The sequence below is a fragment of the Microtus pennsylvanicus genome, chromosome 12, assembly GCF_037038515.1.
Source record: "Microtus pennsylvanicus isolate mMicPen1 chromosome 12, mMicPen1.hap1, whole genome shotgun sequence".
NCBI lineage: Eukaryota > Metazoa > Chordata > Mammalia > Rodentia > Cricetidae > Microtus > Microtus pennsylvanicus.
The window spans coordinates 22,125,001-22,141,602 of record NC_134590.1 but is presented as its reverse complement, the minus strand read 5'-3'; the positions used below and the strand labels follow the sequence as shown (position 1 = coordinate 22,141,602).

Genomic DNA, 16,602 nt, shown 5'->3' with positions numbered 1-16,602 from the left:
GTAATGGAGTATTTTTGAGTTTTTGTTTGTTTGTATTTTTATAAATGTTCTTTTTGCCAAAGAAAACATATCAAAATTATAAAGTGCTTTTTCAGGTAAACTAGTCTAGTTGAGAATTTCTGTGAGAAATTTATTAGCTGTGTTTTCAGAGTAATTAAAGATCTTCACACAAAATTAGGAACAATGAGATTTGATTAGCCTTCTGTTTAAACAATCTTCACACATTTGGTATGAGTTTGAATGCCTTGAAGTTGATTTTGAATATGATCAATAACCTCCAAGACCATAGTCCATTATTGTTTGCCAGTGTGTGTGTGTGTGTGTGTGTGTGTATGCAAGTGTGTGTACGCACAAGTGTGTGTTCTTGTTCTTTTGTTCCTGTTTTGGCCCGGGAGTGTGAAGGCTAGAAGTCAGCCCCTAGGTCATTTCTCAGAGGATTTATGACTTATTTTTTAAGACAAGGTCTTTCACTGGGACTGAGTCTTGCTGATTTAGCTACACTGACTGGCAAGAGAGTCTTGGATTCTGCATCTCCATCTTGGAGCTGTTATTAAAGTATATAACAAACATGCCCGCTTGTTTCTGTGCATGCCAGGGATACGAACCATGTCATCATGTTTTACAAAAGCCTTTACTGGCTTCATTATCGATAGTCTCTCTGTTCTTTTGCCATTACTAGTGTAATCTATTTCATTATTAAAGTAATTCTTCTAATAGAAATTTAAATCAGAATTTGAAACCTGTCCCTAGACTTAGAAATAAGTATAATGTCTTAGGGTTTTGGCCGTACTCATATATGTGTGAAAATAATTTTTAAGAATATTTGGTATTTTTAGAATTAGGAATTTATTATAAAATGCTCCTAGAAGTCTTAATTGTGTTTATTTTTTAAAAACTTGTAATGTTAGACTTGTGTGCATGGAAGTAATTAAGGTACATCATTATTGTAGTTTAAACATTGTACATGATAAGCCTCCCCCACCGTTTTTACTGTATGTTTTTATTGAATGATCTATTCCCCATCCCTAGGCAAGCATGAATAAAATTAGGTTAAATGTAAAAAAAAAAGAAAAGAATATTTGGTATATTTATACTACTCAGTCTAGTTATAACAAACTCTTACACCTTTGTTCTTATATTAAAAAGTTATTCTGTGAAATAAAGGCACGCTGCCTTTTCAATTCATATCCTATGGCTTAGCACTAAAGAACATAGCTATCTTACATGTAGCATTATAAAGAAGCATAATAATGTATGTTTTAGATTCAGATCAAACGTGAAATTAAAGTTATTACCCTTTTATGCAGTGATGAATAAGTTAGAAGAGTAGTAATACTTGCAAAGTACAATTTCTCTCTTGCCATTTTAATTTGTGTTACATAGTTCACAAATTTGGCATGATATACTAATGAGGAAACTCTAAGTAGTACAAGAAATAAATGCTAACCATTACAGTATTATTTGCAGATACTTAATAAAGCATTCAGAAAAGTCAAGGTAGGACATTTGGGACTAGGATGTAGCTTATATGGAAGAGTGCTTGCTTCACATGCAGAAGACCCTAAGGTTAATGCCCACGCCACAGCCACATAATAACTGGGCTTGATGGAACATGCCTGGAATTTCAGGAATCCAATTAGGTTCAAATAACCTTCAGATGACCTTAGTGAACTTGAGTTCAGCCTGCTCTTATGAGACAATGTCCAAAATTATTGTTGTCATTATTATCATTAAAAGTTTTGCTCAGAATTAATGGGCATTATTTTTATTGCAACATAGGACATACACACACAGTCATAGCAAACAGAAAAAAAATGTGTGTTATTGAAGAAATATCAGAATAGTAAAAGTCCAAATGAAGAAAATTCCCTAATTTTCTCAGAATTATAAAACTGACATGCAAACAAATCCCAAATTTTGCAAAATCATTAAATATTTTTGAATTAATCTACCTGGAGATTTTTATATTATAGTTTTCAAAATTCTCACGTGAGCATTTCTATGTACAAACACAGCAAAAGTTGTCTTTAATATGTAAGTGAGGTTTTTTTGTTTTGCTTTGTTTTTTTTTTTTTTTTTGAGACAGAGTTTCTCTATGCAACAGTCCTGGCTCTTCTCAACTCTCTCTGTAGACCAGGCTCACATTGAACTCTTAGCTCTGCTTGCATCTAGCTCCCAAGTGCTGTGATTAAAAGTGTGCAGCACCATGGCCAGACTATTTTAAAGAAGGAATAAATTAATAAATACACGAGACCAATAGTAAGGCACTTGCCTGGCTGAATACAAAGCATCTTTATAAACTTAGAGAATATGGAGTACTTAAAATGGAATGTGCAGAGTCAGCATGTTGATAAATTGTAAAACTCAGGCCCATTAAATGAGCTACAGATTACCTTCGACTCGTAAAGTTAGGAATAGGCACCCAGAAAATCACATACCTAAGCAGAGAAGAGATCAAGTGAAGTTCAAATTGAGGGTGGCAGGAAGATTATTGTTTTAGTTATATAACACTCATTTCCTGAAAGGAAATATCTTTGCATTGTCTCACATTATCTCCAGGTTTTAAAATGTGTTGACCACTCTGGCTATGGATGTCATAGCCTCCCAAACTGATAACAACTTTTAGAGAATACCCTTTCTTGTGGGTGTTCCTGTGTGAGTGGATGCATGTGCTCTAGTGTGTTTCTTGTGTTTATTCGGGTTTTGAGATAGGGTCTGTTGCTGGCTAGAAGCTCACCACGTAGGCTGAACTGGCTCCAGTGCACCTCAAAGTCACATTTGTCTCTGCATGTCCAGAGCTCAGGCGGCAAATACAGGCCACTCATTCACCCATTCCCACATGGATTGTGAGAATTTATTATTCCGGTTCCTCAGACTTGCACAGTATGCATCCTTTTTTTTTTTTTTTTTGACTGAGCCATTGCCCTTCTTCCAAGCATACCAAATATTTTGGGGGGGTTTCTTAAGCGCACAACTACTCACTTTTATGAAAAGACCCTCTCAAACAGTTATTGAGAAAGTCTTAGTGAAGGATCTTATGGACAGTCTGTATGGATTTGCTTTGAGTTGATGGGCACTAACTTCTATTCACATTTCTGTGAAAGAAGCTTCATCCTCAGAGTCACGGCTATGGAAGAGATATTTAAAAATTTAGGGCTTTCAAGAAAAACAAGACATCAATTCATAAAAGATAGCCTAGTTTTTTAAACCTAAATGTATTTAATATAATCATCCCTTTCAAAACCATACCATGGAATGCACTCTTTTTATTGAATATATTTTATATTCCATAGAACTAAATTAAAGTTCAGCATATCAGAATGATGATCAACTGTCACAGTTGAATTTTATCTCATTATACTAAGTATTCCAGAAAGAGCACCTTGTCTGGTAAAGAACGATATCCCTGTACATTCAGACCCTTGGAAGCCAAAAAAAGAATCTGTTTTCTCTCCATATAGGTTAACCTTTCCCATATAAATCATACAAATTAATCATTTAGATGAATCATATAAATTGCTCATGTATACATGTCTTTTGTGGTTGCCATTTCTCCCCAGCCGCTTAAAAGTTATTTATACCTAACATGTATAATTTCTTGATTATTTTATTTCATAATAATATTCCACTGTAGATATACTCATGATTGTGCTTAGCAGTTGATAGAAATATAAATTATTTCCATTCTTTGAGTGCTTGTAGTCATGCTTCAAGAACGTTCTTGTGGCATGTTTTATCTGGGTGTCCTTGCATTTCTCTTTGGTATTCATGTAGGAGTAGAAATTCTGAGCCATCTGAGAATTCTGCCTGCCATTTTGAAGGACCTTTGAACTCCTTAATGAAAGAGAAGAACAGGTTCACGTTCTTGGGGTTCATGAAGGTTTTCCTGTCCACAGGTCCTGCACTGTTCTTGTTTAGCCCATCTGCTGGAGTTATAGCAGTCACAGTACCTGTAATCTGTGTTTTTCTAAAGTCCATGAAACTGCTTCTCACTTTTTGCCATACCTTTCATTGATTTCTTAATTTTAAGTTGTTTTTCCTATTATTAAATTAAATTATTAGATTATTAATTATTATGACTAATAATAATTAATAATAATATTAGATAATTATTATATTATTAAATTATTAGAAAAATCTTTTTAAAAAAGATAAGATATTCTTATTATATATGATCCAAGTTTGATGCGTTTTTTTTGTTTTGTTTTCAGACTGACTATTCTGAGTGAGTTTTTTGCTCAGATTCACCTGTCATACCAATTTTATGTTATTTTGAATTCTACATCTTTTTTCTGTACTCTCTCTTTACTTATGCAATTAATTCTTAAGGGAATTTATAATTTCTAGACTGTTCTATGTGGATAAAACTTATGATTGGGAATTATTGAAGCTTGTAAAGTGACATATAGTACATTGACTATTTCCAATTCCTCTTTCTCAGGAAAGCGTGGAGAACACTGAATGCTCATCTCAGTTTCCCAAAAAGTCTCTTCTTTTGGCAGAGACTCAATTATTTACCTTCCTCATTTTGAAAATCTTGTTAATTAGAAATAGAATTTTTCATAGTTTTCAAGCTGTACTACATCTATTGGGTTAACAATTTTATGTCCATGGACGTTTCTCTATCATGTTCTGCAACCTATTGAATTCCTAAAGTTTTCACGTCTTTTTGTCATTGTGACTAATACCTGACACGTAAACCATATAGGAGGATAAGGTTAATGTGCCTCAGAGGGTTCAAATCCAAGCTGGTTGGATCCATTGTTTTGGGTAAAGGTGAGACAGATATCATGGCAGAGTAGGCACACTGCAGGCTGCTCCCATGTGGTGTTAATGAACAAGAGGGAAAGGGTGGGGTCAGAGAAGATGAGAGAAAAGGGGCAATAAAGAAAAAGATGAAGTTCTCGTGGTTTACCAATTCCTTCAGAGGGGGAAAACGGGTCCTAACTTTGTCTTTGAGCATTGCACAGGATTCCAGTAGCTTCAGGGATCAGTGTTCCCTAGTTGTCACCTTAGTCTGTTTGCCTTCCTTCGTCACCCCGATTCATGCCTTCCTTTTTTTTAAAATTTATTTATTTATTAAGGATTTCTGCCTCCTCCCCGCCACCGCCTCCCATTTCCCTCCCCCTCCCCCGATGAAGTCCCCCTCCCTCATCTGCTCGAAGAGCAATCAGGGTTCCCTGACCTGTGGGAAGCCCAAGGACCGCCCACCTCTATCCAGGTCTCGTAAGGTGAGCATCCATATTAAAGTGTGTTGAAAATAGACCATATGTGCAATTGTAAGAGTTTCAACTTACTTTGGACATAGCACAGTTGTTAACTTTGAATAAATAAGATTATCTTGTAGTAGCATTAAAAAAAATAAAGTAGGTACTATAGATACAAAAAATAAAAGAAAAAGATGAAGAGAGAGTAACACACAGGGAGTGGGAAACAGAGAGAACCTAAGATATGCCAATCCAACTGAATGCCAGGCTTTTAACAAGTGAGCCTGTGGTTGATATTGCATATTGAAACTGTAACAACATCTCAGGAAAATTATGCAAATTCATAATTCATGCTTTCCTATGAAAGCTATGGATTGTATACTAATGTCTTTTTGTTTCACCTTGAGCCTGTCAATCTACACAAATGAAGACAGGGAATTCAGCAACAAAGCTGAGATCTAGACCTCAGGATGGTGTGATCGAAGCACTATTATGATTTGAGCCTCTTGTGTATACTATATAGGAAAAGTCATTATTAGGGAAGAAAGGCTTGAGAGCTCAGGAACAAGTGACTAATAAATGCTGGCTGTGACTTGTTCCTGTCCTTTAAGGAACCACAAAAGAGATCAGTTAGTTTAGAAGACGCTACTTTCATGAAGCCTCAGAATAAAACTTATATTATTGGCTAAGCTAAGCTGGTTTCATATTGGAAATGGCTGTAGTGTTCTGCTGAATGACATTTGAAACACTCTTGCTCTAGACTCTGGCTCAGATCGATTACACTCAAGATACATTACCTGAACCAGTTTAAATCACAAGGTTCTTATTTGGTAAAAGGGTAATTAGGCCAACATCGTTATAGTCTGAGGACTAAAGAAAATGATGTATAGAAAGGCTCTCACACAAAACGTCATGCATTTAATTCTGAGAGGGTGAACTCATTAAAAAATACCTTTAGGAATTAAATGAAAAACAAATGACCTGAAGTGTAAGCAAAATTGAAAATACAGTACCATCTTGGGGTCACTTGCTTTCAACAGTGCTTTTCAAAGACCACATTGTATATCCTTAATCCCTGAATGTGACAGTTTCTCTAATTATGTGTCTACACATTTGCACACACATTCAGCCCATCATTATATTCAGGACACACCCACTGGACTGTAGCTAAGTCTTTAATGAGTTACTAATGAACATTTTAAGCTTAGATCAGCATTCAGAGCAATCCTAAAGAGTGTTGAAAAGCCATTCCAATTACAAAGTTGTGGCTTTTAATTAGACTGTAGACCCAATAAAATTTCCTGGTTTTCACTGTTCCTACTTTGAGGATATCGAAGAACAAGCGGCAGCTGTACCCTCATTTTGATATCATTAGCTTTAGAGGAAGAAGTTAAAAGGCCTGAATTCCATCAGCTAAATTTGAGGAATGGTGGTGTTGATCAAATAAAAAGACAAAACAACGTGAAAACATTACAATAGTATTCTTCAGTGTTTCATTCTTTTTTACTTAGACTTAGGTAAATTTAAAACAGATTGATTTTGTTGTTGCATTGGAGAATAACAGATGACAGGAGGGAAAAAATCCAGATATGATTAGATCATGTAGGTGAAAAAAAAAACCCTTCCTATACTTATAAAAAGAACACACAGCCTGCTTGCACACATTACCAATTCCCTGCAAGCTGTTAGAGGTACTGCAGACAGTAGTTATAAATACTATCTGAATTAGATCAAGAGTACTCTTTACTGCAGCACTCCCTAAGATAAACAGTGGTGCTATTTAGCAGTATTCCTTTTTGCTCCCCTTTGCTCGATATTTTTGTTAGTTGGTGAAACCATGCAAAACTTAAGGGCGCATGCTTTCACAAAGAAGGCGAATAATAGGTAAAATATGAAGCAACAGGCTGGTATGCAGCTCTCCCTCCAGGAACACTACACAATAGGTTGAAAGAGAAAGGCCGTTTAGGTTAGTCACAATCTCTGGTAGTTAAAAACACTGTGATAGCCCTGTTGTATAGGTTACCGGTTGCTGTTGGCAAGATTAAATTGAGCCTCTGCAACAGATATTTTTTTCAAATATATATATTTAAAAGTAAGTGTCCAATAATAAACATAGTGTGAATATGCCACCAAGGTGACATAATCAATCCCTGTGACATTTGAGCTACTTAGCATATCATTTTAGGTACTCACTTTATGTTGGTGTGGACCACTGGGATGAGAAGCAGGTGGCAAAAATCTCTTGCCTAAGGTGGAAAAATAAAGGAAAATAAAAGTTTTCTTCCTCTTTTCAGCTGTTTTCAAAGATACCAGCTTTGATTAACTCACTAATGAGACTGGGCTCCGTGGATGGATGCGCAGTTTTTGCTCATTTCGCACACGCATCGAGGCTAAATGGCCGTGTGATTGATGAAGAGTACTCCATGACCACAGCTGCACAAAATTTTCAAGAAATTCTTGATTTTATAGCATTCTGAACCCACAGCTTCCATAATATTAAGAATTAATATTCCTGAAGAGGGTAGCAGATGAAAGAAGACAGTATTACAGAGAGAAAAATTCCAAAGCTTGAGTTTTGTTACCAGGGACCACAATCTGTTTGTGTTTTGTTTGCAAAGAGCAGGTGTTTTTAGTTGGAAGAGAAACATTTACAGTTAGATGCCATTTCTTTAATGAGTAAGATACGTAAGAAGCATTTTGTTTAATTTGAATGAAAATAAATCTGTCTTCTGGGAAAAAGCCAAATTTATAAAAAATATTAACAGAATTTGCCTACTTACTCACATTCACAAGTATTTGAGATTTGTATGATCACATTACAATTTAGACAGTCAAATGCAGTTAAGTCAAAACACTCTTCTACTGACATACCTTATAATTTTAAAAAAATCAAACTAAAAAGCCAATTCTGAAATAATCTCTAGAAGTTATCATCCAGTACTGAAAAATAATTTTGCCTTTTTACTTCATTCTCAGAGGAGCTTGGCACTCCAGCACTCTCTCCTGTCTTACACAGCCTTGGTGACTGTTCTTACCTAGTCTTCAGACAAAACTTTATGTTATTTCATTTTACTGTCAAGAGCTAAATTGTTGAAAAGAGTGAGGAAATGGGTCTGAAAGGCACATAGTCCGCCACACAGGACTTATCTAAACTGCACAGAATGATTCCATTTAGAGAAAGGACCTAAAATAATTCAGGAGGACTTACACTCAGGGTTACCATCAAAGTTGCTTCATCATACAATGGTGTCAAATCATCACCACTGAACTATTTTCTTTAAGAATATACAATTAAGGGCTGGAGAGACGGCTCAGAGGTTAAGAGCATTGCCTGCTCTTCCAAAGATCCTGAGTTCAATTCCCAGCAACCACAGGGTGGCTCACAACCATCTGTAATGGGGTCTGGTTCCCTCTTCTGGCCTGCAGGCATACACACAGACAGAATACTGTATACATAATAAATAATAATAAAAAGAATATCCAATTAAAACAGGTTTTTCATGCTGAGCATAATGGTGCAAGCCTTTAATCTCAGTCTCAGGAGGCACAGGCAGGTAAATCTCTGTTAGTCCGAGGCCAGGCTGGTCCATAAATCAAGTTCCAGGAGAGCCAGAGAACAAAGAGAAACCCCTTCTCGAAAACTCAAAATCAAAACCAACCAACCAACAACAAACCGTTTTTTTCATGTCTCAAGTTCTACATGGTCATTTCTATTCATGGCATCTTTAGTCAGGTGGTTGAATTGCAGCTTTTGTGGCTACGTTTAGATATTACTATGAAGCTGGTAGAGAAATCATACAGCAATAACATACACTTTAGGGAGAAAGTAAGGAAAAGTTCATATTTCATATGGGCAATGATACGTTGTTGGGGGAACAAATACCGTTCAGGTTTGCATGAGAAAGTAGAAAATGATAAATAGCCATTTATGAAATAAAAAACAAATGCCCACCGACCTGGAGAGGGAGGAGAAATTTAGGAGCAAGTAACCTTTTCTATTCCATCTATTTCAATATATATTTTAACATATAGTTTTAAATGTATAGTTAGTTATTTCAAGTTAGCTGAACAGTTTATATTTAGTGAATATTCTTAAGAAGTTACTAAATATTAAAAAAATGGCAATTTTAAAGTGGAAAAATGGTCCAAACGTCAATCTACAGAGGCAGTGATATAATCAAATAATCAGTTGTAGGAAAATTTGAATCAAGACCTCACATATGCTTTCTTATAGGCACTTTTATAGCATGTTGATACTTCATTTAGTAGACCGTTGAGTTAGACTACAAAAATCAGAGAATGAAAGCAGAGTGCTGAGAATGAGCTAGCATACAACGTAAATCAGAACCGTTCTCCTTTAGTGGTGGACGGGGTTTGAATCTTGAAGATCAAATGAAAACCGGCTTTGAATGAAATTTGAGAAGTATGAGGATTTCTGATGATTCTTTCAGATATGTAGTGAACAGTCTGAAGTTTTGTAGGAATACCGAAACTAGAATCCAGTATGAATTCGAGGAAGCTTGAAGAGGAGAGATTTCCTATAATCAGATAGTTTGAGAAGAGGGTTAGACAGGTATAAGAAAGAGTTCAGACATGATGCTTCCAAGAGATGGTAATGAGAGACAATGAGTATACAGGTCACCATGATAGCTTTATTAGCATGCATTTAAAATTCTATATGGATCATGCTTAATTAACTAGTAAAAGGATTTGTAAAATGCAACCCAAAACCCAGAAACCAATCACTTGCATAAAATATCCTTAGTTTGAGAAAAGTAATTCATTTGAACCCTGGTCATTGCTCATGGACTCACACTTTTGAACTCCTCTCAGTGCTAGCTTTACAGCCTATTATTCACATTCCAGGCTCATTTTTATGACTAATGTTTCTTTATTAAAAGCAACTAAGTAGGTGATGAGACTGAGGAGAAAAGAAGGCAGAAAGGATCAAGTTTCCTTGCAAACATAGATATATATTTAAAATTTTTTACTAATTCTTTTATTTTTGAAATCATCTTATATTATTTCCCCCTCTTCTTTCCTCCTCCCAGCATGCTCTTCCAGATACGCCCCCCCCCTCAAATTCATGGCAGATTTTTTATTTAATTGTTGTTTCATCTATTGTGGCTATGTATATACATATCCATTCCTACATATGTAAATCCAAACTGCTCAGGCTGCATAGTGTTCCTTCTAGGTATTTTGCAAGTCAATGTTGATTTCTAAAAGTGTATTACAATGAGTACTCATATTTTCTGTTTATTGATCCCTCTGTCAGTGCTTTCTTCCTTCTTTTATTTCATCCTTTCTTTCCTTTTTTACTATTATTTTGGAAAAGATTCTTGTCATATAGTCTGCTCTTTCCATGAACTTGCAATCTTCCTGATTCCTCCTCTCAGTTGCTAATATTACAGAATTGCACACCATGCCAACTCTTGTCATTATTTCAATTGTATAATCTATATATAATATAAAAATGTTGGCAGTGCTATAAAAACATTTTATTTCTTATACATTTCATTTCCTTTCATTTCTTCTGTTTTTTGTCTCTATACAGCACCATGGAATTTTCATATGGAGTTGTCCTTTGATTGAGCATAAGTAATTTCATAAACTCAATGTGTTGCACACTACTAAATTTCATATCTTCACTATGTACTATCTGGAGATTATTAACTAGGAAAGCAGAATCAAAATCCTAAAATTATGAAAGCCTCTGCCTAAGAAGTGAGATACAGCCAGAAAAAGTTGCTTATAATGAATATTAAATATCAACCATGTCTGCAGCAATTCATACTTGAAAACAGCAGATGCACCATTTTGTACCAATGACTCCTTATCAGATATCTGACGTTTTAATAATTAAAGTGAAATTGCCGTATCTGTGAAGGTTACAGAACAAACATGGCACACTTAGTTGATCTTTATTGCCTTTTCTAGAAGGAGCATTATCGTGTAACTGTATTGGAATTTTTTATAAGAGTGTCAGAAACTATAGTCTCGATGAGAAGTCTAAATGAGAAGGTTGCTGAGGTCCAAACCTGTTAATGTCACATGTCATTATGACTTTGAAAATGTTCTCTTTAAGAATCCAGACCAAAAAAAAAAAAAAGACACCAAGAATGCGAAGCATGTCTTCAAGTATGCAAAGAAACTTAGCTTTGAAGGGAAACTGAGAGGGTTTCTTCTAGCCATGTATAGAATTTATAAAACTGGGTGGAGAGTGTCAGTATAGATACCTCCTTATTTGACAGAAAGAATCTCTCTGCTTCAAATACAGTTGTGTCCCAAGGACAGCATAAGCTTCTAATTATGGCTTCTTCCCATGAATTCTTTTAGCAAGGGTTATTACTAGCATGTGAGTTAAAGAATTTTTATATGTGTAGGAGTCCAGGGGTTTACTAGACTGTTGATTGTGGCTTTATTTTGATGATTAGATCCTACAATAGGTCTGAGGAGCACAAATTGGATGTATGCTTACAACTGAAGCATATATATCCTTGGAAGCTCACAACATCTTAATCATAGTATGTGCAATATACTTTAAGATAAAAAATAAAATTTGGGGCTTTGCTGCCACTCTTCGGTGACTCTCAAGCACAGTGAATTTAAGTGAGCGTGAACTATATCGAATCGAGCACACCCAAGTCTCAGTTCCTCCAACTTAAGAGTCATATTAATTTAACTTCCTGTTCATTTTTTGTTCTTTGGACTCTGTCCATGAAATCATGTTCTTCTCTTGTACAAATGAGCTTCCATGAGATTCCTCATTGCTGCTTGCTTGTCCTGGACTATGTTCTTTGTTTCACGTGGAGAGGATGTTCAGGGACATCCAGGCACGGAGGCATTTGTCACCTGCTGTCATTGCATGTACATTTCGAACAGCTGTCATTTTCTGCTTGCTCTAGAATTAGCCCTTTAGTAATTTTATCTTTGCAAGTCTTTGATTGCTACCTCAGAGGAATCCCTGGGTTTTCTTTGTTTTGTTTTTTATATCTTTCCCTGCCATGTCATTCTTTTTCCACCCAATAATTTATCCTAGACAGAAACTTTTTAATGACTGTGACATACAGAGTCCCCATCTGACTGTAACTTATTCTCCAGCATTCCAAACTGTTCTTCTTGACTTCTATCTGCATGAGCCAGCTGTGCTAACTCCTGAACAGTTCAGAGCTATTCCATACAGGAGACCTCTGCCATAGCCCCAAGTACTTTATGCTTCTCATTTGTATGACTTTTGTCATACTTTGATATGATTTTTTTCCTAAGTTCAGATCTTAGAAAACAAATCTTGGTTTGAGTTTGACCCTAGAGTGTCTTCCTTAAAGATTTAAATAAGCCTTTTTTTATAGCTTACCCCATTTATGTTTTCTGAGGACTGATCATATATCTATCTATAGGACATTCTTCTTTATGTGTTATGTCTCAATGGCCCCAGTGAGGTGAGTTGTTCATATGCACAACCCCTGTAGTCTGCTTTGTCCACCATACTCCTCTATACCTTAAAGAGGAATGGATACTTGATAGAACTCTCTGTGCTTACAAGTTGTATGAGTAAAATCACATAAGCTCAAATCCTATCATTCTAACTGAACTGGCAGGTCAACTTGGTAAAGAATAAAATTTTTATAACAGAAGCTTTTTGCATGACATCTTACATAAGACACTTTCCCATGTGTCTTGGCACTGAATGGTTGTGAAGCTCTTCAGAGACAAGTATTTGTAAATAATTCCATAAAATATGTACAGTTAGATTCATTGTTACTAGGGGTATAGAGAAGAGGAATTTGAAAAATTTGAAACATGCTTTTTGACACATTCCATTTATGTAGCTGATCAGAATGGTGTTTGAACTGTCTTGGTATATATATTAATGATGGTATATTATGCTGTTTAAATGTGAATTATTTTATAGCAGTATAAAAGATTAAATTTAGAATTTTCCATCAGGTGGATTTTCTGTTTTTTTTTTTAAATATTACTTTATTTTTTTTATGTAAAGGTTTTATCATTTTGTGTCATGGAGTGATCTGATTCTGTTCTTAATTTACAAATAATACATATATCTAGATATCAGAATACTACTATATAACCTTGTATAAGATGATTGTTGCAAAATGCCTTTTCTTGGTTGCTTTTCTTTGTTTTTTCTTCATTGTTTAATATCAACCATATAGAGTAACAATAAGCCTTTAAACATGCAGCTTTAATAATTAAAAATGTATGCACTGAGAATAATGGTTTCCTTTGTAAATGCTTTCTATTGACAGGTAGATTTCATTATCTTTCTTATTGAGTAAATTAATTGCAGTTAGTGTAGAGAATTATGTATCTTGCTTATCAATGCACCATAAAGAAATTATGTACTTAGATATCTCTACTTTTTCATAGCATATAACATATGATTGTTGTGTCAATTTTTTAAAATATCATATGTGTATAATTTTATTTTACCATTATTGTCTTGGTCTTCCATATTTATTCATTTATGTAATATGCAACATTTGTCAGTAAAAAAATCACTGTGTATATAAGTGGCAAAAATGTATGTATATCTTTTTACATTAATGTCCATCACAGCTCTTAATATAGCTATCTTTTAAAAATGTTAGCAAAATGACTAAAAAAACATATAAAGAAATACAAAATAATCATTTAACTCTGAACCAGAACAAAATAAAACAAAACAAAACAACCCAAAAATAACAAAACCAAAATCCCTTTATATTGCCAATATTTTAATGTAAAAAAAAAAAAAACCTATGAGTTTGGTAGCCAATATCTAACTCATACTTGTGTATATTAGTGCCCGTAGTTTGAATTTAAATCTATGAGACTATTAAAATGGAGAGGGCCTTTATATTCATTTTCTGTAATTATGTCTAGTTTAATGATCATGCTAGGAATGGGGAGGAGAACAGTGTTCATAATCTACGCCCTAGTGGCCTGAGTGGGTTTTGGGGTGGTTGGACCAAAGCCTGAGTCTGCAATAGAGGTGCCCTTGGGGATGCTCCCCTACTGGGTTCCTCTGTGGCCTGAGTAAGCAGGGGTCTGATGGTGCGCCCTGCGGTCCCCGCAGGTGGCAAGCACAATGAGAGACATCCAGCCCTTGCTGCTCCACTGCGACACGCGGAGCGCAGCGCAGGAGGCGCTCTACCTCCCAGACATCTCCTTCAGCAGCCAGCGGCAGAGCGCGCCACTGCTCATCGAGGACAAGGGTCACGTGGAGCTGCCAGAGGAGGTCGTGGACCAGGTGCCTCAGGAGCACAGGTTGCAGCCCAAGGTGCGGCCGGCGGGGGAGAGGGCTGGGGTGGCAGGGCATGGGCTGATGGGAGGCTCATGTTGCCTTCCACTTTTGCTGGTGGCCTATGTTTCTGCTGTAGAGCCACATCCTAATTTGAAATATTTTGTTTAAAATATATGGTTGTGATGGAAACCAATGATTGTGACACACACATGTCATCCCAACAATTTGGAGGTGAAAACGGAAAGATCAGTGTCCAAGGCCTACGCTGTGTAGTGAATATTCAGGTCGTCCTGGACTACCTGCGAAGTCATCCAAATAGAAAAAGAAAAACCAAAACAAAGAAAAAAATTTAAGTTGAGTTAGAAATACCATCTTGCATTGTTGCCTGATACTTCAAATTACCTTTAAAAAACATTTAACTAACTGTGAAATTCCTATGAAAGATGAGCATGAACATTGCCGATTAGGGGAAAGAAGTCTCGTCAATAGGAACTGACAAGATTTTGAAAAGATTATGATTAAAGCATCGTGGGAAGAAATTAAACATAGTCACTTAAAGCATAACACCTCAGGAAAATGCTAGTAATCTCATGAAAATGTTGGGATGTACTTAAAATCGTGCTTCCCAGATGGCAACTCTATTGAGTCCAGCTAATAAAACTCCATTGAAGAACACTATATAGTGTTTCCATAAAATTAAATACTATTTTCCCCAATACTGTCTACTATAAATTTTCTTTTTTTTTTTCTCACAAACCTCCATAGGGTAGTCTTATTCCTGTAATTCCGGGGTGGGGGGGATGTTCATAACATTCAGAACTTTGTGTGCTACAATGTGAGAAGTCCTGGGAAATATCTGGTTGAAAATAATGAATTTCTAGCTACCTAGCTTACCCTATAGTTTTTTTTTTGAAGGGGTAAAATGCAAAAGGGAAGCAAACACTGCTGTATTAGTTGTATTTACTGTTTAAGCCCTGTTGTGCTTGAGCAACGCATCATAAATCCATTTCACGTTCTAAAGACCCATGAGAGAGAGTTAGCCCCAGGTCTTCAGCTCTCGTGAGCACATGAGGAGAGGGAAGGGTATAGGGAACGTGGTGCTCACAGTGGCTTTGTGGCCTCCGTCACCCCGTTCCATCAATGCTCACCAACCTGTCCATTCAAATTATCGTTTCTTCCTTGGTGGGGCCGTGGTGGCGGTGGTGTCCACAGCAAGAGACGTGTAGGAGTGAGTCCAGTGTGTTGCAAAGATTCAAGGACACTGTGGAGTACACATTCTTCCTGTTTCGCTGTCACTCTTTCAGAGAAGACATGCTCTGAATTAAGCACATTTTCATTTATAATACAATGTGAAAATGGTTGTGGAAATTTCAAAATGAATTTGACTTAATTTGTGTATAGAGTAGTACTTCAAATAAATAGCATTTATGTTACTCCTGTTAACCAGTATTCGTGGAAATTTCTAGAATAGTAAAACATACATATTTAAAACAATACATATATATGTGTGTGTGTATATACTTTCATTAGCAGTTTTGTCTTCTGATGAAAATTTAGAATATAGAATCATTTTCTATATATATTCAGAAGTTATTTATATGTAGATAGCCCCCCAATTTTTATTGCTTTCTGTTTCAGAACACTCTTCTATGTCACTAGCCTTTCATTCTTGCCACATATATGTCATAATGCAAGGTAGTGGTAGGGTTTAAATCACAATAAGTAAAAAAAGAAGAGGGGGTTATATCTATTTTACTTTAAACAGAGATGAAAGCAGACACACTTAGACTGCATGGCATCTCAAACATGGAGGGTAAAGGCTGGGTGATGCAGCAGGAGCTGAAGGAACGTAGAAATTCGTTATCACTGTGCTACTTTTAGAAAGTTGCTGTCCTGTGGAAGTAATTTCTCCGAGAGACAGCCAGACTGAAGGTCATTTGAGATTGTTTCCTACAGAAAGAGTAAAGAGGAATAAGTAAATATTACAGGGCATAATCCTTCCCCATAGTGAGGAGAGCACACAGCTAGAGTGCTTAGATCGGTATTAAAAAATGGAATTGAAGTAAGAGATTCATATTATCTTGAACTCTTTAAGTTGAACAGACATGGCATAATTCAAACAAGAAAATGTCAGGGAATTCAACTTCC

General features: G+C 35.9%; 1 protein-coding gene across 26 annotated transcripts in view; it reads left to right on the top strand.

Annotated features, from left to right (window-relative positions):
• The window catches only part of Adgrl3 (adhesion G protein-coupled receptor L3), a 734,954-nt gene that overhangs the window by 269,082 nt on the left and 449,270 nt on the right, over positions 1-16,602 (top strand). For 25 of the 26 annotated variants that reach the window (XM_075942857.1, XM_075942861.1, XM_075942854.1 and 22 more), the window contains one exon: positions 14,287-14,490. The exons of the other annotated variant lie outside the window; for it this stretch is intronic. In XM_075942857.1, coding sequence (XP_075798972.1) covers positions 14,287-14,490 — 204 coding nt within the window. The remainder of the gene's footprint in view (positions 1-14,286; positions 14,491-16,602) is intronic. 26 annotated transcript variants of the gene reach the window in all.